Source organism: Peromyscus leucopus, chromosome 17 (genome assembly GCF_004664715.2).
Source record: "Peromyscus leucopus breed LL Stock chromosome 17, UCI_PerLeu_2.1, whole genome shotgun sequence".
Classification (NCBI taxonomy): domain Eukaryota; kingdom Metazoa; phylum Chordata; class Mammalia; order Rodentia; family Cricetidae; genus Peromyscus; species Peromyscus leucopus.
The window spans coordinates 225524-249723 of NC_051077.1; the positions used below are offsets into that span (position 1 = coordinate 225524).

At 43.2% G+C, this 24200-nt stretch overlaps 1 protein-coding gene across 2 annotated transcripts in view; it reads left to right on the forward strand.

Annotated features, from left to right (window-relative positions):
• Myo16 (myosin XVI) overlaps positions 1–24200 on the forward strand; it is a 485099-nt gene that overhangs the window by 151678 nt on the left and 309221 nt on the right. For both annotated transcript variants that reach the window (XM_028872308.2, XM_028872305.2), the window contains exons 3-4: positions 11174–11244; positions 18816–18959. In XM_028872308.2, coding sequence (XP_028728141.1) covers positions 11174–11244; positions 18816–18959 — 215 coding nt within the window. The remainder of the gene's footprint in view (positions 1–11173; positions 11245–18815; positions 18960–24200) is intronic.

The following is a 24200-nucleotide window of genomic DNA, read 5'->3' on the forward strand; positions in this document are numbered from 1 at the left end:
TCGGGTTTGGGGGACAACGCCATTGGCAAAGTGTCAGGCTTGCAAGTGTGAGCCCCCGAGCTTGATCCCCAGCACACAGGCAAGCTTGTAATCCCAGGGCTGTGGAAGCAGAAGCAAGTGGATGCTCAGGGCTCACTGGCTAGCCTGCCTAGCCGAAGTGGTGAGTTCCAGGTGAGGGAGAGACTGCCTCAAAAGAAGTGGGTAGCATCGGAGGAACGTCTTGAAGTTATCCTTTGGCCTCCACACTCACATATGTCCACGTGTATCCACACATGCTTGAACACATGCAGGAACCACATGCAGCCAGCTGTCTTGGTAGGTCCTGACCTGTGTCTATTTTTCAGATGTGACTCTCATGTCTCCTTCAATCCCCACATCATCTGGGTTCATGAGGACTACCATAGCATCTAAGCTTCTTGTAAGAGAGATAACCCAAGCCCTGCTTAGCAAAGGGCAGACAATTCAAAGTATGGGCTCATCTCAGAATATGAATGTGCCATGAGGCTCATCTTGGGGACCTGGGAAGGACGTAGGATGTCTGTGTATTGTTGTCATACTGGACCGTCGAGTGAGGACTCTTACTCTAGCTATTCCTCTCTCCCTTCATTCCACTCTGTCTCTTATGTGCCTTCACTTGTTCGGCCTCTAAGGTGCGCTTCTCAGTTTACCCTTCGTGTCCCAGCCCCATGGTCCAACACCCCACCTGCCTCTGTTACTGCTTCCAAGTCCCAGCTGGAAAACGAGCTGTGCCTGAGATGTGGTATCCACCTTGGGTCCAGTCAGAGATTAGAGGGAGAGATGTGTGCATGTGCAGAGCAGGGGTGACCTCAGCAGACAGTAGCTACTTGTTTCCACAGTTAACAGAAGAGGCAGGGCGTCAGGCCTGACATTTCATGTGGGGCTCCAACTTCTAAACATGTCTAAGGTACTGTAGTTAGAGTTTCATGATATTCCCGAGGGTTTGAGAAATCATGTGCTTCTGGGGTGTTCTCACGGTGGCTGTACAAGCGCCAAGTCCTTGTTGATTAATTAAAACCCTCTATGAAGTAAAGATGTCATAAATTACCTAAGATACAGGGGACCACAGTGACGCTGGAGGGGGAATTAAATTCCACCCTTCAGACAAGAACAAAAGTCAGGCACCAAAGTGTCAGGGAGGAAGTGGAAATGCTTTAACCCAGTAGACTGTGCTCATCAACGCTACTGCAGAACTTTTGTTTTTAAAGCCCTTGCTCAATGCTTTCACTTTCCGGAGATTCCCCTCCATTAACTGTTTCCCTTCCCAGTTTCCAAACCCGACTAAGCAGTAATTTTCACCTCACTTAAATCATCTTATTTTCAGCAGTGATAGTTAACTGTATGTTGGTTTACAGTTTAAAAGGCTGAAGCCCAGAGACGTAAAGGACTCGCCAAGTGCCGTGTTTGGCATTGTGGTGCATTCTTTTTGAGTTCTGGCTTGTCTTTAGGCAGCTGTAATGATTTCAATACCAAAACATTTATTCCCTGGTCACCTGACTTTAAAAAGACTCTAGATGTGTGGGTGTGGGGGCTTGGGGTGTGAGAGGTTGTGAGTATGGGGGATATGGGAGGAGTGGGGTGTGGGTGTGGGAGAGGTGGGGATATTGGAGGACTCGGGTGTGGGTGTGGGCTTTTAATGAAAGCAAATCATACTTTAACTGTCTCCACGAATATGAGGAGGACTATTTTATTTTGTTTTTAATACACTAAGATGTGAACCTAAGTTAGAAGTCTGTAGAACTATAGACAGACTAATTTATGGAAATATAAATTGCTGACTGTGCAGGTTCTGAGCTCCATTGACTTTATTTGCAAAGTGGTTCGCATTATGAAACGCAGTATCTTCTAAACTTGGTTCAGAGTAAGAGCATTTTACATACAAACTGTCACCTGGCAGAGGTTCATAAATAGAGAGAAAACGAAGCCTGAAAAATGTGTTTACATCATGTGCGTTCTGGATTTACTGCTGTTGCACTGGACTCTGAGGAAATACGGGGTCCAATGTATGTCATTATAAAACTGTCGCTCCTGTGTGTTCTGGAATATTTAGGGAAGTGTTGATTCAGGGCCAGGTCGAGTAAGCAGGCCATTCCTAATTCCCACCAGGCAAGCTATACCACAGTACTATATCATAGATGATCTGAGGGACAGGAGAGGTTCATAACGACCTCTTAAAATGACTTTTCATCATATGAAAGTTTGGTAATTTAAGCTTTCAAACAATTACTATCATCATTCATTATCAATAGTATTAGCTTATTCTTCTTATGGATGGTAAATATTCTTAGGGACTCAGATGAATAATTAAAATGTATGAGGTGTACCTTGCTGGGAATAGAGAGACACTAAAAACCTGCCCTCCACAGAATCAACCAGAATGCTGGTAAAAGAATAAAAACATTCTGGATACTGCAAACAGGCTTGGGATAACTTTTTCTTTTTTCAACATGGTTGAATCTCAGCTAGAACAGCACAGGCCTCCAGTCACATCCCCTGGTCACACGCTCTTCTGTGGGCCTCAAGGCTGCCTTTAAAACCCCCGTCCTTATCGTCCTGGTAGCTCTGAAAACATGCTGTCCTGACGGTGGGAATAGGGTCTGGAGATTCCCCAGAAGGCCTATCCCTGGATGACTAATGAATGTTTCCCAGGGGCTGCCCTGAGAAGATTTCTCCCAGAGTCCTGGGGAAGACGTTATGGCGGGAGGTGGGGTGATCTGAGGGAAAAGAATCCAAGTACACCTGGCTCTTTTGTCTGTCTGCTTTACTTCTCTAGGACAAAATTCTGTCTACATAGTTTCAGTTCCATCCTGACACTCAGTTCCTCTCTGTCCCTTCTTTTTCTGTCCCCTCATAGCCCTAATAATATCCTCCATCTTTCCTTCCTCTTCTCCTGATCTGACCCAACCCCCACTCAGCTCAAAACTCTGTCCTGTTCTCCTTTCTCTAGCCATGCAACTCTGCCCAGACCAGGAATTCTGCCCCAGCCTTCACTCCACCTGGATATGCAAAAGACTCTTTTGTTCTGAGTCCATTGCTCTGGAATGCCATTTTCCCTCTCTGGGGAAGGAAGGTCTGAGTTTCTTTTGCACAAGAAACAAAGCTATGCATCTACAATGCACCTGTCTCCTAGGCTCTGTAGGAGTATTACCTAGTTCAGATCAGCAGCAGGTCTGAGAAGCTTATATTGTTTGCCACTAAGGCCTAGTAGTATATGAGCGCACAAGAAATTCATAGCAGAAGACAGCTGGTATATTAAAAGCTAAATAACACCAAATATTCTCTGATACATGATTTTTCTCTAGAAAGATTTCTTGACCTTTCTAGGTGTAGCTTTATTATACACAGCTGAATCTCTATAATATATTCTTGCGGCTTGCAGCAGATGACTATCATGTTTACCTGTCTGTGAGATCTCCAGAAACTAGGCTCTTAAGAAAGATTTATTTTTATTTTACTTAATTTAGAAAAAAAAAAAAAAAAAAACCTACAAATCTGTTTCCAGGGGGTATTTGCAGAAATGAACCTGCAGCGAATGTTCGGCCTGAAGCTGTGATGACACCTGTCTCTTAGAGCTGAGGAACACTGTGCATGGTTGGGGAGTTAACTGAGGGCAGCCACACAGGGATGGTGTATTCCTTAGAATGTTGGAGGCTAGACACATATCCCGGCTAAGGGTATGCTCCTAAAATGCTCAAGGAAATGAATGCTTCCCAAGGTCAGTGCAGTCTAGGGAAAATGTTTACCATTTACCAACACACAAAAGAAGTGCCCTAAAACATAAACCACACGCAAAGTTCCTCTGGAGTGCTGGGAGAGTTGTCAGGCGTCTGAGAAAACACTTCAGTCATGAGCGGGTACTGATATAGTGGATAGAGACTTCAGTGCATTGCCAAGAATAAAGATATTAAAGGTTTCAAAAGGAAGGAAACAGGTAGGATCACAGGCAGAGAGGCTGGCTGTTCTGGAAGGAGAGTGAACATGATTTTAAGATTATCCAGTCTGAGGCGAGAAGAATAAGGAAAATTGAGCAGACCTCAGATCCTGGAGTAAGTACAGCGCATCATGGAATTTATCAACACACATAGTGCAAATCACAGCCAAGAGAAGAGGGCAAAGGAGCAGAAAGAGGGCTATTAGAAGCAAGGGCAGAACCTGTGTGGGTGTGATCTAGGCTATTAACTTACATTTAAGAAGCTATCCAGACTCCAAGTGGGACAGCCTGAAGCAGAGAGGCACTTATGGCCATGCTATACAGAGGAGCCACACACAGCATAGCCATGATGCAAGAGAATAGCCATGATGCACAAAGAAGCAACATTGAAGTGCTGTCTAAACATCAAAGAAGGCATTCACCCTGCTCCAGGACCCCATAGGGTCAACAGCTGATTCCACACTGTGAACTCAGAGGTCAGGGGACTGTGAGGGACAAATGCTAACAGAAGGACCTCGTCAAGAAGTGTGATTTCAGGAAAGCTGTCTTTCTCAGACATAGGGGTAATTAAAGCATTCTTGACAAATGGAAACTGAGAGAATTTGTGGTGCACAGATTTTCTGGATTGACATGAAAGACACTGTTGAGTTCACAGGAAAAGCTCTGCAAAGTGAAGTGTTTAGGGAAGACAGTACAGTGGTGCTGTGTTAGTCAAGTTTAACCTAAGCTATCTAGAGATACTGCAAAAGAAATAGACATGCCCCTGTTAACAGGGGTGTACACATGCATAAAGGTGCTCCGTTGAGTCTAAAGGGCCGAAGCTGGGGAGACAGGAGTATCCAGGAATGAAGTATTTGTTCACTGCTGAACCTCAGTCAATAGTAATTAATGTAAATTAGGTTGGTATGCATTAAAATGTTAATTATAATTCCAATGAATAATTCATCCAAATGCTTGTGAATTAAGATGGCAATATGTAAAGACCTATTTACACAAAAGAAGAACGGGTGTGGTGGCTCCTGCCTGTAAAGCCAGCACGTAAGAGGCTGAGAAAGGGTCATGGGTTTCAGATCAGTGTAGGCTACACAGGGAAACCCTCTTTCATAAAATAAAACAAAGCACAAACAAACAGAAAAGCAAAAACCAAAGAGAAGGCAGCAAGATAGGTTTAGAGGAAAGAAAAAGGACACAATCCACACAGCAAACAAGTAGCGAAATGTCACATATGAGTCCCACTCTCTCAGGAATTGCTTGAATGTACTAAAACACTCACCGTTGCTGGATGAAGCCTCTATGACGAGGACTGGACTGGGCACCAGTCTATGAGAACAGCAGAATATCATTGGGAATCTTTTCTTGCACTTGTTTGTTTATTTGCTTTTTGTTTCATGTTTGGTTTTGTCCTAGGTGTCTGGGGTATCCCACCTCTAGGTCTCGGCCCTTAGGGTAAATTCTCTCTCAGGGTATGGGTCTCCAGCTGGGCCCAATCAGTTGTTGGTCACCCTCACAATTTCTGTGAGGGCAGGGAGGGGAACTTTGGTTGGGATGCAAAACCAAACAGACAAAGAAAACCAAACAAAAAAGAATTTACACATTAAAAAATAATTAAAAAAAAAAAAAAAAAAAAAACACTCAAGGGGCAGAACTCAGAAGAATGTATAAGAGAACTGAGCAGCTGTGTTTTGTCTAAAAGGAACACCTAGCTAGGGCCTTCAGGAGGAAAGTTAAATGGATGTCCCCAAACTTCCCATCCTGACTAGCAGCAACCAGGCATTAATTACATAACCTGCTCCCAGTTACAAAGCACATTGATGGGAAAGCTCTCAGCATGTGAAATAAAATGTTTGTTTAAAATGCTCAAAGTTAAACTGTTAGAGGAAAATAAAGACACGACATGCAAAGAGAAATTATCCCATCTAGATGACAAGGAAGTCATCATACCTCTACACCTACACGAAGATCCAGGACGGATGAGGTGGAGCTGAAGGCTGACAAGGGAAACAGCATGCTTCCTGGTATGACTTCAGTAGTAGTCTAGTGACAGATGGGGCAGGGGCAGAAGACCTGACAGCCACTCAGGCGGCCCCGTGCCTCCCACACCAGCAGACCACACAGTCGCGAGCACTTGTGAATATGATGGGCCGTGTAACAGGCTGCAAAAGGAAGCATCTTCATCCATCAGAAGGACTGACAGACAACTTCACTTTCTAACCTCAATACAATGAAATTAGAAACCTTTAACAGAGATTGTTAAAGAATTTAAGGAAATTTGCAAGGACATAAAAGTTAGCTTCTTTGTCTTGAATTATGCCCTTCCCCTAGTTCTTCTGGTGAGCTCTTAACCCATGTCTTGGTTACTTTTCTGTTGCTGTGATGAGGCAACATGACCAAGGCACCTTATAAAAGAAATAACTTAATCTGCCTTATGATATTAGAGGATTAGAGTTCGTGATGGTGGGGAAAGAACTCCTGAGAGCTTACATATTGATCTAGAGCCATGAGGCAGAGAAAGGGATACACACATGGCTGTATCTTCTAGTCCTTCCCTAATAGTTCCACTGACTGGGGACCAGCTATTCAAGTGTAGGAGCCTTTGGAGGCTATTGTATTCAAACCACCACACCCTGTATACCTCAGAACGTGGCCAAGGCTCAATACATGGCCTTTGCTGAGGTGGTCAATTTGAGGAGAGTTAGGACATAGGAGGAAAAGGCCAGAGAAAGCAGATTCCCTGAGATGATAGCTTCTTGTTCCCAGAAGACATTGTGAGAAGACATGTGAGGAGGGCATGGGGATGTTTATCTCAACAGTACCCATAGGGTTGAGGGGAAGATGCAAGGGGCCTATAAGACACCCCAGCCAGCATGTGTTTCAGGGACTTCCAGTCCTAGGCTCGCCCACCCTGAAGGGATTAAGTTGTAACTTTCTCTTTCTCTGCATCCTAGTCTTTAGCCTTTCCTGGATTTCAATTAATTGTCTGTGTCAGGAAATGAATTTGGTAACCCCCACCTAGACGGCCACCAGCACCCTATTGCCACCCACCCTCGCCAATGTCCCCTGCCTTGGAGGTGCATTTTTCACAATTACTAACCTCCATCCATATGAAGTCATGGATACATCTCCATAGCTGTAAATGCCTGCAGCAGAAAAGCATACGAATACCCAATTACCTAACTTCTCACATTTGAAAGGAAAAGCCCAGTAAAGCAACAGCCAGTACCCAAGAAAGGTATACATACTTGGTTGGAAGCGAGAAAAATGTTGAGAAAAGCAATAACAAATATAAGAGGGAAAAATGGTTCTATGAAATGGTCGACATACTTGAAATATCATTAGCTAAACTGACCAAATTTTCTTTTTAAAAAATGAAAATGAAAGCAAAAAAAATCCAACTACAAAAATCAGGAATGAAGGAAGGTAAGTTTTAGTTTGTGCTAATTAAAAAAGTCAAGTGAGCTAAAATATAGAGTTGTACACCAAAAGCCTAGCTGACCATGTGAGACAGAAAACCCTCTAGAGTGGCACGAGCCATCAACGAATCAGGACGAAAAGAGCCAAGTGATGTAGACTGGGCAACAGTCTTCGAGGAACAGAGAGACTGAATTAACATCTTCCCACAGTGGAGCCCAGCACACTGCTTCCCAGAGGAACCTTTGCAATGATTAAAGAGAGGCTGATACAAAGCTGCAAATGTGTCCATGAGCCAGAACACAGAAAATGTAACAACATGCTGCATGAGGCTGATACTACCCAGAGTCCAACTGAGAGCCACCAAGTGTAGGAAAATAGGCTGATAAGGCAGTGAGAAGCTTCAATGGCCCCGCAGGGCCAGGCTCTGGAATCTTTCCAGACCAAAGCCAAGCAATACATAGCCTATAACCAAGTGGATTTCAGTCTACTAATGTAAGACCATTGCTGTGTATGAGAACCCAGTCAGTGAAATACAGCGTGTCCTTGATATGAACATAATGGACACAGTCATACCATCTCAGTAGATACATTAAAAAACAGAAGACTTTCCCACAGTAAACTCACTCAACAGACAGCAGAGGTGGGGAGGTTCAGCTTCTCTCACAGGATGCCTACACAAACCCAGCCAAACATTACACCAGACGGGGCAGACCAAAGCCCCAGTTTTCCCTGTAAAGACTGGAGTGGACTCTGCTGCCATGGCTTGTTCTACACTGGCTAGAAGCCCTGGTCAGGACATTGGTGAAGAAGGTCCTCGTGATAGGACCACGAGAGTACAACCGGGACCACATAGCTCTAACCACCCTCAATAGCACTGAGCAGCAAGCTTGACTGAGTGTGCGTTGTGTGCCCATGAAAACAGGAACGCTTACTCGGTGTTATCAGACGTCATCTTTCAAGTCTGCATTGCCCATCTTAGGACTTCCTTCTCTTCTTTATTTTCTTTCTTTCTTTCTTTCTTTCTTCCTTCCTTCCTTCCTTCCTTCCTTCCTTCCTTTCTTTCTTTGGATGTTTGTGCATGCACACGCACATCAAAGAACAGCTATAAGGAGTCAGTTCTTTTCTCCCACTGTTGATCAAATTCAGGCCATTGTACTTGGTGGCAAGTGCCTTCACCCCTGAGCTATCACCCATGGGCTATCCGATTCCCTCATTACTTTTTAATTAATTAGAGACAATGCCTCACTATCTAGACAGGCTGATTATTTTAGACATGTGTCATGATGCCTGGCTTCTTTTTATTTTTAATGTATTTTCAACATTATTCTATTTTCTGTGTATTCTTAATTTTCTCCCAATACCCCTAGTTACCATAATGATTATGGGGAAAGAGTTCATTCTTAAGTGTTTGGGAACAAGCAACGAAGTGTATCTAGCTCATTATGCACAGCTATTATAGACAGTGTTAACTGCTGTCCTCTGGAGTCTCCCCTGAAAACTGCTGAACTTACAGGAGCCCCCAGAGCTTGACAGTGGATCCCCCGATACCATTAAAATTCAAGTCCATGCTTTCCCATCCAACAGCTGTGTCCTATTAGTGCTGGATCTCTCCACTTGTAGTGTGGGGATAATATAAAACTAGCAGTCTCTTAATAATGCGAGACAGCATCTTATTGTCATACACATGCCCAACTCTGCATAGGAATAAGGTGGTAAGTACATGATTTCCCCCAGAAGTTCACTCAGAGAGCACAGTGTGTCTCATTCATCCTAAACCAGCATAATTTAACTTGACCCCATTGCCCACAGTTTGCAGACTGTGGTCCCTGATGTGTTTAAATCAAAGTGAGGTGTTATCAAAGGGTCTCAAGGGGACTGACTTAGTTCCACTGTTTAGAGAAGGTATGCCTGCAGTCTGATGCAGGTAGGTGTGTAACCTATTAAAAAAAAAAAAAAAAAAAAAAGAATAAGCAAAAAATCTCATTTCTGCGTGTCAGTTCAAGACTATTTTTGTGTTTTTTCATTTTTGTTTATTGTTGTAATTTATGTTCTTTGTTTGAGTCTTAGTATTTTCTGTTTCTCACAGTTATGTTAGCGTGTGACATGCACTCTGTTATTTTATTTGATTTTTTTTAATACATAAATAATTTATATTATAAAGTGGGTCCTAGTTGCCTGCAAGTTCAGAGATGGTTGTGTATAGCCTGTAGCTCAAGCCAAGTGGAGTCCCAGGTTGCTAAGCTATTCTTTAAGTTTGCCTGCCTCACTCAGCTCTCTCAGAATGGAGGCAGCTGGCAATTTGTCTAAGACCTGCCACCTCTGAGAAGTTTCCTCAGCAAACTGGACCTTGTTGGTGAAAGCAAATCCTGGACTGAAGAACGAATTTTAAAACCATGACTAATGTTACTGATAATGGTCCAGCATCGTGGAAGGGAAAATGCTTGTTTGTGAACAGAGAGGGAATGTTCTAGAAACTTTCCTTATGAAGCTCTTTTAGGAATAGCCCTGGAGTAGACATGCTGTAGTCTCAAAGAAGTAAGGACAGGCTTGGTCCTCATTCCCTCAGACAGCAGGCATGCATCTGTTCTGTAGTGAGAGAGATTAGGATGTAGGGTGCTTTGACCAGAGGAAGGTTTGAGGATGGACACTCTAGGCTACCTTCATAGGTCCCTCTATGGTAGATGGCTGTTCCCATCATGCTCATGGGATACACAGCAGAGAAGGGGACTTTCTGTGGCTGGAACCTGTACAGGAGCAGCCAGGCTGTTCAGATTTCTTGTCCTCTTGGAGTTACTCAGAGGGAGACAAGAGACCAGATACTGGGAGGCATTGATTCTGTGATGAATGGAGAGAAAGGTGCCATCAGGTCACATTTCAGGTCACAGAGAAAAAACTGGATAGAAAGCAATATGGCTCCGTGAGGGTGACTAAATCGGAGCCACTTGGACCAGTGCCCTGTCACATTTGAGAGAAAGAGCGGCTGATGTTGGGTATGTAGGTTCACGGATGTAATCTCTGCACCAGGGAGACTGAGGCCTGAGACTGAAAACGTCCGGCCTACGTAGAACCATTGACCTAAACTAAAGCAACAATAACAACAAAACCAAAACAACAAAAAATGCCTTCTGCTACTTTGTTGCCTTTTTGTGGCAAATGCATCAGTGATTTTTTTTTTAAAACCATGACTAATGTTACTGATAATGGAGACCAGGGCAGCGTCCCTGAACCCAAGGACCTTCCTAGGAGGCCTACTCTGTCAGGACACTGTAATCAGCAGAGACTCGGAGATCCCTCTGTGTCTCATGACATTCATGTGCTAATGAATTCATTACTGTCATTTCTCTGTGGGGAAGCCTGGTTTGCTCTGACACGATGACCGTTCACATGCTGATGGAAAGGCTTGAATTAAATTGAGACAAAAACTAATCGTCATGTCCGTAGGGGTGATTCGAATGCCCTTTATTGAAAGGAGGGAGAAACCTTAATTATGTACGGCTACAGCAGCAATGGGAGGAACTTTCCGGATGCTATGAGAAGTCACCTGTCTGCAAAATGGTCGCCAATTCGCAAGTCAACTGTTCTACATTCTAAGCATCTCCGTAGAGTTAAGAACTATAATGGTGGGATAAGCAACAAGGAACTTCCCTTCAAGCATTTCAAGGGTGGATACCGGTAGGGAATCTGAATAGGAGGACAATGGATCAAGGTCAAGCAAGCAGGCTGCAGCCCACTCCCAGTCAGGGGCCGGGCGCAGGGCCATGGCGCTCACATGGAACATGTTGCTCCAACTCTGTTTTCTCTCTTCTCTTACAGTGCTTCGACTCTTGAAGGAAGGGGCGGACCCACTATCTCTCCTTTCCTCAGGAGGTTCCTTACTCCACCTGGTAAGAGCTGACACTTGAAGGGGCCATGTGGTGACAACTGGGGGCAGAGAATAAATTAAGGTTCCAAAAGTCAGTTCCAGAAAGAGCATCAAACAATGAGCCCAAAAAAAAAAAAAAAACAATTTCAGATGGCAAGTGTGGATAAAGAGCTGCTGAGCTTGATGTTCTGAGGCAGAGAGAGTCACTGGGTTCCCAGACCTGAGGAGAAGTGGGTGGTGGAAGAGTGTCAAGTCTGAGCTCACTCCATTGGTTATACCCATTGACCTTTCATCAAGGTCTTGCGCACGCCATCCTTATTTCTGTCTAGATGTCACAATAGATGGAGTGAGTATACCATGTGGCTGTCACGGTCATTTTTGGGTTCTCCCCAGTGAGGCAGTGAGCACTTAAGGCGCGGTGAAGGAGCCGTGAATGAAAGACCCCCAAGGATGTAGGGCCTCCATGGTTAATGGCAAGGTAGTTACCCTAGACCCAAATAATAGAACCCAAAGATTCAGAAAGAGTTCAGCAAGAAGGAAAAGGTTGTGTTGAGAGACTTCATCGCCTCCCAGGCTGAGGCAGGAATTTTGATGCTGTTGTGGATGGTCATAGGTTGGGTCTGGGAGATGTACAACGAAACTGAGTGTTGGGTGAGGAGAGGACTCACTGCTGTACTCTCCTCTAGCAGAGATTACTGAGTAAATAAAAACAAAGGAACAATTGCAGGTTGCCAGAGAGGAAAAAATTACAGGGTTTCAGAATGCCTTAGGTTCTGAGAAAGACAATTTAGCCATTAGGGTGTCAAGTGTGAACTGCCTCATAGGGAGCCCACGCCTTGGGACATCCCACAGTGGGATGCGTGATGCTCTTCAGACTTGGGTCCTGATTACACACTGTTCCATCGATGTCTTGAAGGGAGGCAGCGCAGTGCATGTGCACGGGGGTCAAGGACCAGCTGTAGGCACTGTTGGGCTTTCTCAGAGTTATGTTTATTTAACTCTAATATTACTCATTGAGCACCAGGCTCTAAGTCAGTGGTTCCCAATCTTCCTAACGCTGTGACCCTTCAATACAGTTCCTTGTGTTGTGGTGACCCTCAACCATAAAAATATTTTCATTGCTACTTCATAACTGTAATTTTGCTATTGTTATGAATCATAATGCAAATGTATTATATGAAGAATAATTGATATGTGACCCCTGTAAAAGGGTCATTTGACCCCCAAAGGGGTTGTGACCCACAGGTTGAGCACCACTGCTATAAGTGCTGATTTCTGTAAGACATTTCTCTTAGATGTCCCAGAAAATATTTTTTTACATTGGAATCAAATGTTCCAAAAGGGTTAAGGTTGATATAGAATCCATAGCAAATATTTTAACTGTATATCTCTATTTTAACTTCTTTTTAATGCATGTTTTGCAAACACATTTGTCTCAGTCCCTTTGCCTACTGGTCTTTAAAAACTCCCTGTAGTAAGCAAGTGGCAGGTGTCAAATGCTGGATGATGGACAGGGAGAAAGTGGTAAAAGCAACCATGACTGTGCCCTCAGGAAAGGTGTCTCATGAGGGCACCATAGAGGAGTCCTCAGATTTCAATCTTTATAAGAATTTATGGAGTGAGGATTTATTAATTTATTTACAAATTTATTAATTTGTAAGAATTAATAAAGTGGTGGGGGTTTGTGACTTTGGTTTTAGTTAATGAACCAAGAGAAGGACTGTCAATGCTCACACAATGGAGAGTGACTTTCAGACATCCTCCATGCTACACTGTGACATCCTTACACCATAGTCAAGCTGAAGTGAAATTCCTTAAGATTAAGAGATATCCTTCGACTAAAGGGATTCTAGTTTTAATACAAAGACAAGGAATTCATGTATGTGTCAGGATGGCTACAAAAATATCTAAGGCACATTGGAACACAGAAAATCAGGGTAAAGAACAGAGTATATAATGAATTGAGTAGATGATGGAGAGGAGAGCAGAAGGTAAGGGCGGAAAACGGGGGAGGAGATATATACACATACAATGACAATATGATAGATAATAGATACATACAGATGAAAGATGTTAGAGAGGATAGACTGACAGACACTATGGAGAGAGAAAAATAGAGAGGTGATGATAGATTCTTAATAGATTGATAGATATATGACAGATTATTGATAGACGACAGATACATAGATGAAAAATAAATAGATAATACATGGTTAAATAGCTGATATATGGATGGAGTTAGATAGATGATAGATAGATAGATAGATAGATAGATAGATAGATAGATAGATAGATAGACAGATAGAGATGGATGGATAGCCAGAAGATGATAGATACATGATATATGATTGATAGAGAATAGATACACAGATAATGAGATAAATAGATAATATATGGATAGGTAAATAATACATGGTTGGATAGATGATAGAAAATGAGGTATAGCTTAGAAAAAAACATTAACTCAGAACATATCTAGGCTTTTTCATGGCCTCATGGGTCAATAATTTTCCCTGAAGTGGAGAAGTAGCCATGAGAGATGGTGTTTTCAGGCTTACTGAGTTCTCCTAGGTTTTCTGAACATTTCCAGGTGAGAGACATGCATTTAAAATGTCCAGGACCTAGACTTTGGGGGAAGGAAGAGTAAAGAGAAAATGGGGGGAGGGGAGACGTGGCAGTGGGGAGGAACTTGGTGATTCAGGGAAGGTGCTAAGAGCAGGTGCCCCCCAATACAGAGAGAGAGGGGAGAGAACACTAGGATTCATGGGCACGTGAACTGTAAGAGGGGTTTTGTGCAGAAGGGCATGGGCCTTGAATAGGACACTAGACCTGGTCCTCGAAATGCTTAGTCTTTGAGCCAGAGACACTATGTTTTAAACTGTGTGAAGTCCAGCTGCTGAGTTCTGCTTGACATGTGGAGAAAGAGACAGGGCAGCAGAGGGCCTCGGGATGTGACACCGAGTGACAGGTAGAAAAGCGGTTCCCAGGCCTGCTGAGCATGGCAGGCACCTTGCTCATTTTCTTTCTGCAGTGAAATGTCACCGCAAACTAGTTGGTGTGGTGACAATCAGCAAGGATTGGGGGGAAGAGGTGTTAGCTTGAGGGAAATTCTTTCTAGGGAGCATGAGCTTTGCTAAGCCGTGATAATAGTGTAAGACCGCTGTTACAGAGATGTTCAGCCTTCATAATCTTTTCAGACAAGTGTGATTAAAGGTATTTATTGCTGTCAAATTATTATTCATAATCTTTAGAAGTGTGAATCACAAAGTACATCACTAGAGAAGGGTGGGTGTCGCTTTCAGCTTTGCATCTAATTATAACTTTTTTATTCTCCTTGAAATAAGAGGTGTGCTTTGGAATTTCTGAAATTCCAAACTCCAAGCACATTTGGGTTGTAAATATGGATTCCTGTACTGTGGGTTAGGGATGTCTTTGTGTTTGTGTGTATGTGTATGCAATGTGTGTATGGGGAGGGATGTGCATGTGAGTGAGTGTGAGGTGTCAGTGTGGATTCCCATAGTCTAGGTCAGGGATGTCTTTGTGTTTGTGTGTATGAGTGTGCAGTGTGTGTGTGTGTGTGTGTGTGTGTGTGTGTGTGTGTGTGTGTGTACAGGGGTGCATGCAGGTGAGTGTGTGGATATATTTCTGCCTGTGGAGGCTAGAGCAGGCTGCTGGGTGTCTTCTATCACATTCCACCAGATTACTGTGAGGCAGGGTCTCCCACTGATCACACTCCACCTGGTTACTGGGGCAGGGTCTCCCACTGATCACACTCCACCTGATTACTGTGAGGCAGGGTCTCCCACTGATCACACTCCACCTGATTACTGTGAGGCAGGGTCTCTCACTGATCACACTCCACCTGATTACTGCCGGGCAGGGTCTCTCACTGATCACACTCCACCTGATTACTGTGAGGCAGGGTCTCCCACTGATCACACTCCACCTGATTACTGCGAGGCAGGGTCTCCCACTGATCACACTCCACCTGATTACTGCGGGGCAGGGTCTCTTACTGAACTGGACTCTCTCCTTTCCAACTAGGCTGGCTGGCCAGCAGTCTTTCAGAACCCACTAGTCTCTCCCTTCATCTCCCCCTCCCTGAGCGCTGGGGTTACAGGATGCACAGCCACCCCTGGCTTTTTACATAGGTGCTGAGGATTTGAACTCAGCTCCTCATGCTTGCACTGGGAGCACTCTTACCCACTGAGCCGTCTGTGAGGCCCATCCAGGGTATCTCAACAGGCCCAAAATGAAAGATCATTCGCATCATCGTTGATTATACAGTGAACCGTCCAAAAGAAGAAGAAAAGAGAGGAATTACTTTCATATGGATCCAGATCACACTATGTTGTTCAGGTCCCCATTCCCCCCCCCCCCGCAATCATTCCTAAAACCGATGCTGCTGTGGCTGAAGTCCCAGTTCACACCAACAAGTTTTCAAGTGATTTAACAGAGATCTACATGACTAGGACGTAAGAGACACGGACTTTGTTGGAACTAGGTGCTTCTCCGTCATGCCACCTACATTTGTCTTACCTGCTTGTTCCTTGAACCCCTTCCAGGGTGCTTGAGAATGTCCTTGATGGCCTCATATCAGGGCTTTCCCCCTTGTCCAATTTTAGATTCTTTTTGTAATGTTAGACTTTGAATTTGTCTTCACTTCTCCATGATGAGTTAATGTTGTCTGTGCAAAGTGCACAGCCGCAGTGTGTGATGTGCACACATACCCAGTCGCCTGTCACGATTTCCTGAAAGAACACCCATTGCCACTGAATTGCCTTTGAGATGTTCTCAGATACCAGTTGTCTCTATGTGAGCTGATCCATTCCCAGACTCTGCTGTGTGTCTCCGTGATTCTTCTGCTCTTCTGTCAGTAGCTCACTGTGTTGATCACAGGTTTACGCAAGTCTCGGCACTGGGTCCTTCAGTCCACAAACTGTTTCCTTGTCCGTGATCTTTAAGCTATTCTAGGTCCTACGCATTAACTTATGAATCTTAGATTCAGGGTTTTTTTTTTGTCAGAGCAGATAGACCTCTGTGTTTCTGGTTGCGCTTAATTAAATGCAGCCAGACATAGGAAGAATCAGCTAAGAGTTCTGTGTTTTCTTCCTCACTAACACAGTCTACATTTAAGATTCTCCAAGCCTATGAAATGTGGTTACTTTGTTACTTCCAGGCTTCCAGTCTTACATATTTTTGTTTGTCTTAATCACAAATGTTTCAATAATTTTGAAACTATTCAATTTTTTTTAATTTCCAAAATTTTGTTGCTACTGTATAGAAATTCTGATTTGTTGCTCTGACCTTGTGTCTAACAACCTGTCATACATATGTATTAGGTAAAATGATTCTTTTTATATATTTCCATATCACAGGTCCTCTGTGAGTGGAGGCAGGTTTAATGACAACATTGTAGCTGTTATTCACACCTTGTTACACGTCCAGCAAGGCCCTCCAGGGACTACTGAGGAGTGTGAGGATACACAGACCCATCCCTGCTTTCATCAATGAGAAACATTTATTCCATCTTGTAACATTCACCTTGAAGTTACAGAGTTCATCAGATTGCTGATGTGCTTAGGTTGGAAATCTGGTGTTTGCTTTTTGTAAATAGTTCCTATTTTATACACCCACACACATACACATACATTTTCTGCCTTCCTTTGGATTATTTGGTGTGATTCAGGTTTGTGTTCTTGTATGTTGTACATAGAACTTAATTCAGTGTGTGTTTCAATATTCCTAAGGTATGACTAATTAATCCCAGTAGCTTCCAGCACTGTTTTCTACTGTTGCATGTAACTTTAAAACCGTATATTGAGTATCTATCTATCTATCTATCTATCTATCTATCTATCTATCTATCTATCTATCATCTATCTATCATTTATCTATCTATCTATCTATCTATCTATCTATCTAACATCTATCATCTATCTAATCTATCATCTGCCTGTTTGCCTGTCTGTCTGTCTACCCGCCATCATCATCTCCCTCTGTATCCAGGTTGGCCTTGATTTTGTGATTCTTCTGCCTCAGAGATCATAGCCGCTCTTCACTATGGCTTCCTTTCCAGTCCCCTGGTTTCTGAGTTCTAGGCACTGTCCCTCTTCTGAGTACAGCGCCATTGATCATTCATGCCCTATCCTGTGGACTCTATTGATGCTGCCGTGATGCTTCCCTAATCATTTGTGCTGGGTTCTAGGTAGGCATGGGATATTTTGACTGTTAAGTACTAGCTGAAATTTTTTGTAACTTTAAATAATATTCAGTACTTTAGGGGACTGTAGTTATTTAGAAACGCTTTGATCCTGTTGGGCTTACAGTTATGATTTATTTGGTGGGAAAAGAATGGTGTTTAATTGAAACTTAGTGTCCTTTCCACTAAAGACAGATACAGGTATCTAGTCTGGCCAGAGGGAACAGGTGCCAGTTTCTACTGTGTGGGTCATGATGCTTATCACCCCAGTGGCCTCTCTCCCTGACATGGGAGTATCTTAGGGTTTCCATTGCTGTGAAGAGGCACCATGACCACTACAACTCTTATAAAGAAAGCATTTAATTGGGGTGGCTCACTTACAGTTTTAGAGATTCAGATCATTATCATCATAATGGGGAGCATGGCAGAGTGTGGGCAGATGTGGTGCTGGAGCTGAGAGTGCTACATCTTGACCAGAAGGCAGTAGGAAATTGACTGTCACACTGAGGGAAGTCTGAGCATAAGAGATCTCAAAGCCCGCCCCCACAGTGACACACTTCCTCCAACAAGGCCACACCTACTCCTGCACAGTCATATCTCCTAATAGTGCTACTCCCATTTTCATGGGAGTAGTGGGGGCCATTTTCATTCAGACCACCCCAGGGAGCTTCCTGGGAACCATGCCCATCATCGCTCAGCTGCAGGCTTGGAGGGCCTGCTTCCGGAAGTTCTTCCCTCAAACAGCTGTTTCCTGTCTGTCACTGTACGCCATGAAATCTCCGTACTTTGAAAATAAACCGAACTCAGGTCTAGCGCAAGAGCAGTGTATACTCTTAACTGTAGAACTGTACCTGAGTCCTTCCCCCGGAGTTACGGAGGTCACAGACTGATTGGAGCAGATGGAGGTGCTGGCGGCTGTCAGTCAGCAGCAGGCTCTTCCAATGCTGCGTTCCTCACTGTGCTGTCCAGTCATGGCGGGTGAGTTGTCACAGTGGGGATATTGAATGTTTTAGTAAGAAGAGTCTATTCTAAGCCTGTGTATAAACCCTACATAAAGCGTGTCCACCACAGGAGAGAAATGTTACGTGCATTTTAACAGTCCCAGTGAACTATTTGAGTCAGAAGGATCATGCACTCAAAGGCACAGTTTAGAACCCTCACTGCACGTGGCCCAGGAACCTAATCAAGATCTGGCTTCATTTATAAAGTACCTGTCCCTTGTTACTGTTTTCATCCCAAAGCCGATTGCCCAGATTTCCCATCAGTCTGACACCTGCCTCTTTCCTCTAGTCTCACTGGAGACGGAGAACACATTTGTGGCCTTGCCTGTCCTGACTGTCAGTGGTGTTTGCATCATGTATGATAACTTGTGTTTCCTTCCTGTCTTTCAGTGTGCTCGATATGACAATGTCTTCATCGCGGAAGTGCTCATCGACAGGGGTGTCAACGTCAACCACCAGGATGAGGACTTTTGGACACCAATGCACATTGCCTGTGCCTGTGACAACCCCGATATTGTCCTGTTGCTCGTATTAGTAAGTACATGAATCCAGATGACCTAGCACTTGAAGACTCCATGGCAGACACGTGTTTAGTAATATCTCTCACACTACTTCTGGGAAAAGCGTGTGTCTATGTCACCATTCATGTCCCAAGAATGCAGATAATTAGAAACAAAGCTGTCACTCATGAAGCTCCTAAAATATCCATGTTCATGCCATGACAAGCTTTAGAATTGCATGCTTTGATACACATCAGTATTATTGGAATGACCATGTTTGTTCTCAAGAATCCATATTCAGGCAGCTGCAGTTGAACTTTTGAAGACATTTTGTAGCTAGAGTTTTCCAACCTTGCCCACAGTCAGGACAAATCTCTGTCACCCACCAGTCCCACAGCTGCTCAGACCCAACCAAGTAAACACAGAGACTTATATTGCTTACAAACTGTATGGCCGTGGCAGGCTTCTTGCTAACTGTTCTTATAGCTTAAATTAATCCATTTCTATAAATCTATACCTTACCACGTGGCTTGTGCCTTACCGGCGTCTTCACATGCTGCTTGTCCTGGCGGTGGCTGGCAGTGTCTCCTTCCACCTTCCTGTTCTTTCTTTTCTCCTCTCTGTTAGTCCTGCCTATACTTCCTGCCTGGCCACTGGCCAATCATTGTTTTATTTATTGACCAATCAGAGTAATTTGACATACAGACCATCCCACAGAAACATTTCTTTCAATGGGATCATGAATTTGGGAGGGAGTGGAGAGGACACAGGAGAATTTGGGGCGGGGGGGGGGGGAGAAAAAGAGGTAGGAATGATATAAATACAGTGCTCATGTATGAAATACCCAAAATTAAATAACAACAACGTTTCTTCCCATGCTTGAGTACATGTCACTGGATATCAGTGACTTTTCCTTTCTAGGTTCAGACAGGGATCTCAAGTCCACATGCCCCCCTCTAATGTAGAATGCCAATGCTTCTAAAGAAGGCACAGGGCAAAAGGCTACTTCCTTTATGTCTCCATGGAAGGCAGGGTTGACATTGCAGAATTGATGCTGCAGACCTTACCAGCAGCAAAGCTGAGCTCAGCACATGACTGCATCATGATCTCAGGGCTCATTAGGTAGACCTTTGATCCACGACCTTGACCAGAGAGACTGTGATATGGGAAGTGTGACTTTCAGAACACCACTAAGGGCTGGAGGCAGCACTCCCCAGGGAGCACACTGAAACAGAATGCTGCATGTTTATAGGCCAAGAGTGGAGTAAGGCTGGACATGAAAACGGGTGCCCGAGGTATCACTATACAAGGACTCACCGTTAGGATGAACTACACAGTGGCAACTTTGCTAGGTCTCTCTGAGACTGCACGGATGAGGAAATCAATGTGAAGTTTGTGGACACTGAAGTTAAACTGCTTCTTCCAGGGAAAATCAATAAATAGTGACATTTACCCGAGTCCTCAGAATAATTGTTTAGAAGAGTGACTCTCTGAAGAAATGCCGAATCATCTTCTCAACTTGCGATGCATGCCACATGCCAGTGCAAGACTCAGTGCTGGACTCCTTACAGAGTGGGGAGTTCCTCATGCTCATCATCTGCCTTAAATTCATCCTTCAACATTTGAACTTGACCCTTGTTTATCCCTGAAATTATCAGCAGGTTACCTGCATTCTTCACCATCCCACCTCATTGTGAGTGTGAACTTGTTTAAATTGTGGTTTATTCTCTCATGCTCTCAAGAGAAACAATGAATATTTAGCTTTCCATTTAAGAAGTTAAAGAAAGTTAAAGTTAGAAACTTAACTTTAGTTAAAGAAGTTAAAGAAAGATAAGCAGTTTAAGCCTAAATCAAGTAGAAAAATTAATAGAAAATCAGATCATAAATAAATAAAATTGAACATAGGAAAACATTAACTAAAATAGATTAAAAGCCAAAGCTAACATGAAAATAGTTTGCTATTTTATACAGTAAACAGTACATGGTGGTTCTGTAAAACAGTAGCAGGATTTTCTTTCATAAATCAGCTAAATTGAGAAGGAAAGATGACTGAATCCAGGCAAGGGGCATTTATTTGCAAGATGGAGTTTCCATTATCTGTAAAGAGAGGGAGGCAAATTTTGCAAAGGATACAGAGGAGATCTAAACAGACCCTTCCCAACAGCCCACACTGGGACAATTTAAAGAACAATCAAAAGTACTCATAATAGATTGTAATGTAAGACAGTAAATATCACTGTGCTCATGCTTAAAAAAATAGGAGAGTGTTTACTGCTCTAGTTGGCAGTATAAACCTGGGTGAGCAGGGCCTGAAAAATGAGGTAGACTAAAGTCTCATGCAATAGTCAACTGTACTCAGAGCATCAGGCCATTTATACTCTGAGGATTAAGAAGGATTACATGAGTATGGTGTTCAACCACAGAGATAAGCCACACATAGCAAAAACATGTTTTCCAATAGGGGAGTATGAATACTAACAGCTGAAGTGACCTCACTCCACTACATCTGAGAAAAGCATGAAAGCACATTTCAAGGTCAGTTCTGGATTTTTGACGAAACTGAGGCCACAAGACACTTGTCTTGATTTCTTGGCATTTTCTCACAAGCACTGAGAATTCCCCTGGCATGACTCCCTTCTTGGACTGTTCCAACAGGAAAGAACACACAGTTGTACTGTGCAGATGAATTGTGAAAGATCCATGTGGATCATCTACTCTCAGTCACATGCAGCACACCTTTGTCCTCAGATATTGGGGTGTTGCCAGTGACTCCCTTCTGAAGCTGACAGTGTGGAGAGGAAGAGAGGAAGGCTAAGCATCATGGAACGGGACCAGAGCTCCCTCAGACAGGAGCTGAAGACCCAGATCAGCAGTGATGAGATGTGTTCATCTCAGGTGTCCTTGGTGTTCTGAGAATGGCATTCCACATCCCTGGTGGTCTACCAACACACACAAGCGAAGAACAGCATGAAAAGTTTCCATATGGACCCCAGTCAAGGGCCATCGCACAAAATATGTAGCAGTTCACCTCTCTTTTCCAAGGTTGTAAAAGTCAGTGGAAAGCTGAGAAAACTCCCACAGTTAAAAGGAAGTCAAGGAGATAAGGCTGGCGATTACTTAGGGTCTGAGGCGGCTCTTAGGGTAGACTAAAGGCGGGCTGCAACCTGGAGAAAGCAGAGGCATTGTGCATTTTAGCTGAAGACAGTCATCTACAGCAGTTCCTTCTCGTCACACCAGATGCCATCGTTGGTCACAGTGGGGGTATACGTGCAATGTGAGAGGGAGCACTCCATAGTCTGTCAGTTATCTGTGAACCTGATACTGCTCAAAACCAGAACACTAAAAAACTAAAATTCTGAAAAATAAAACAGGATTTTCAGCAGAAACTAGAAATATGTGACACATAAATATGTACTGTTCAAATATATAAATAGAGTAAATATATTTATAGACCAAAGAAAAATTGCTCAAAGTAACTTAAAAATAATATTATAAGCCATTTTCTGTTATATTCTTTTCCAAAATATTTACTTTGGAAAGAACTGTGCCAGACTTTCCTGTATAAAAAAATCATCTCCTAAACTGTAGGTCAGGTACATTTGTCAATGAACAAATTCATACAAGGGTTATAGTCAATTTCCTGGTGTAGTTGTAGACACAGGATTATCTGGAATCCATGATCACTTCATAAATGGGAATGTCACTGCCATTCTTAACAGACAGAAATAGCCAAAAGGGAAGAGCTAAGCCACCCCATCCTTGACCCTTAGAGAGCACACACAATTAGTGCTGATGTGAGGTTGGAGGTTCTCATTTTAATTTCAAAGAATGTATAACCTTACACTGTGGAGGAAAATGGACATGAAAATGTATTAAATTTCTCTGTATGTCAGGAACACTAGGTATGTGACAAGGCTGCTGTGTAAGACATGACAGATGGGTGTGAGTGTGTGTGTGTGTGTGTGTGTGTGTGTGTGTGTGTGTGATTGTGTGTGATTGTGTGAGTATGTGTGATTGTGTATGTATGGGTATGTGTGTGTGTGATTGAGGGTGTGTGAGAGTGTGTGTGTGATTGTGAGTGTGTGTGTGTGATTGTGTGTGTGTGTGTGTGTGTGTGTGTGTGTGTGTGTGATTTCAGGGCTGACCTCTTGATACTGGGTAGACAGTTGGAGAACGTTTCCCCGGGGAAGACTATTTCTCTCATTCTTTGCATTCCTTAGGTAACTGTAGTTCTTTGTCTAGGGGTGCAGCCCCATGAGATCTCTGCCATCCACGTTAGCATGTTTGCTGATGCTAACTTTGTTCGAATCTTGCTTGGGCAGCCATATTGTCGAGGTATCATTGGTGAAGTCATTTCTAGGAGATGCAATCCCATGGCAGATTCCTGGTCGTCTGCTTCCTAAGATCTTTCCACTCGCTCTTCAGCAACATTTGTGAACATTAGGTGCAGAGTTGTGTTACAGATCTCCTTGGGGCTGGCGCTCTGTGAGCAGTTGGTTCTGCTTTTTGACTAGGTGTAGTTTGCTGTGACATTATTCACACTGGAATCTCTAACATTCTTAATACTTTCATTTTTATAAAAAAAAACTGGTTTTAAAATACAAAAGCATAAATTCAAAGATGAGCTACATTAAGTTTATGATTTTACAGTTATTTAAATCATGTTGTTGATTCTTATAATCATTGGCAGCAATTCAGAAGCACCCTAGAGAAAAGGGGGGAGACTTGCCTCAGCCTGACACTTTCAGGGAAAAGATGGTTCCTAAAGTGTAATTGTTGTATTAATAAAGCACAGCCAGGGTATTTAATTTCTGATGTCCTTTTTGATAGGTGTTTTTTCTTTCTAATTGCAAGAACTATTTACTTCAGAAGCATTGGAAATACAAAAAAAGAAAGAGAGAGAGAGAGGGAGAGGGAGGGAGGGAGGGAGGGAGGAAAATTCACCTACACTCCCACCTGTCAGAAGACCCACTCCAGTTTTCTTTCCCTATGTGTATGTATTATGAGCATGTGTGTGTACTATGTACATGTTTGTTATGTATGTATATATGTGTACATAATATGCATGCATCTATTGGAAGTACATGTATGTCTATGTGTATACAAGTATATGTACATATGAATATGCATATACATGTATATGTATGTGCATGTGAATACCATGTGCCTGTAGTAATACTTGGATTCATACTATGTTCACATTGCAGATTTCTCTCTCTCTCTCTCTCTCTCTCTCTCTCTCTCTCTCTCTCTCTCTCTGTGTGTGTGTGTGTGT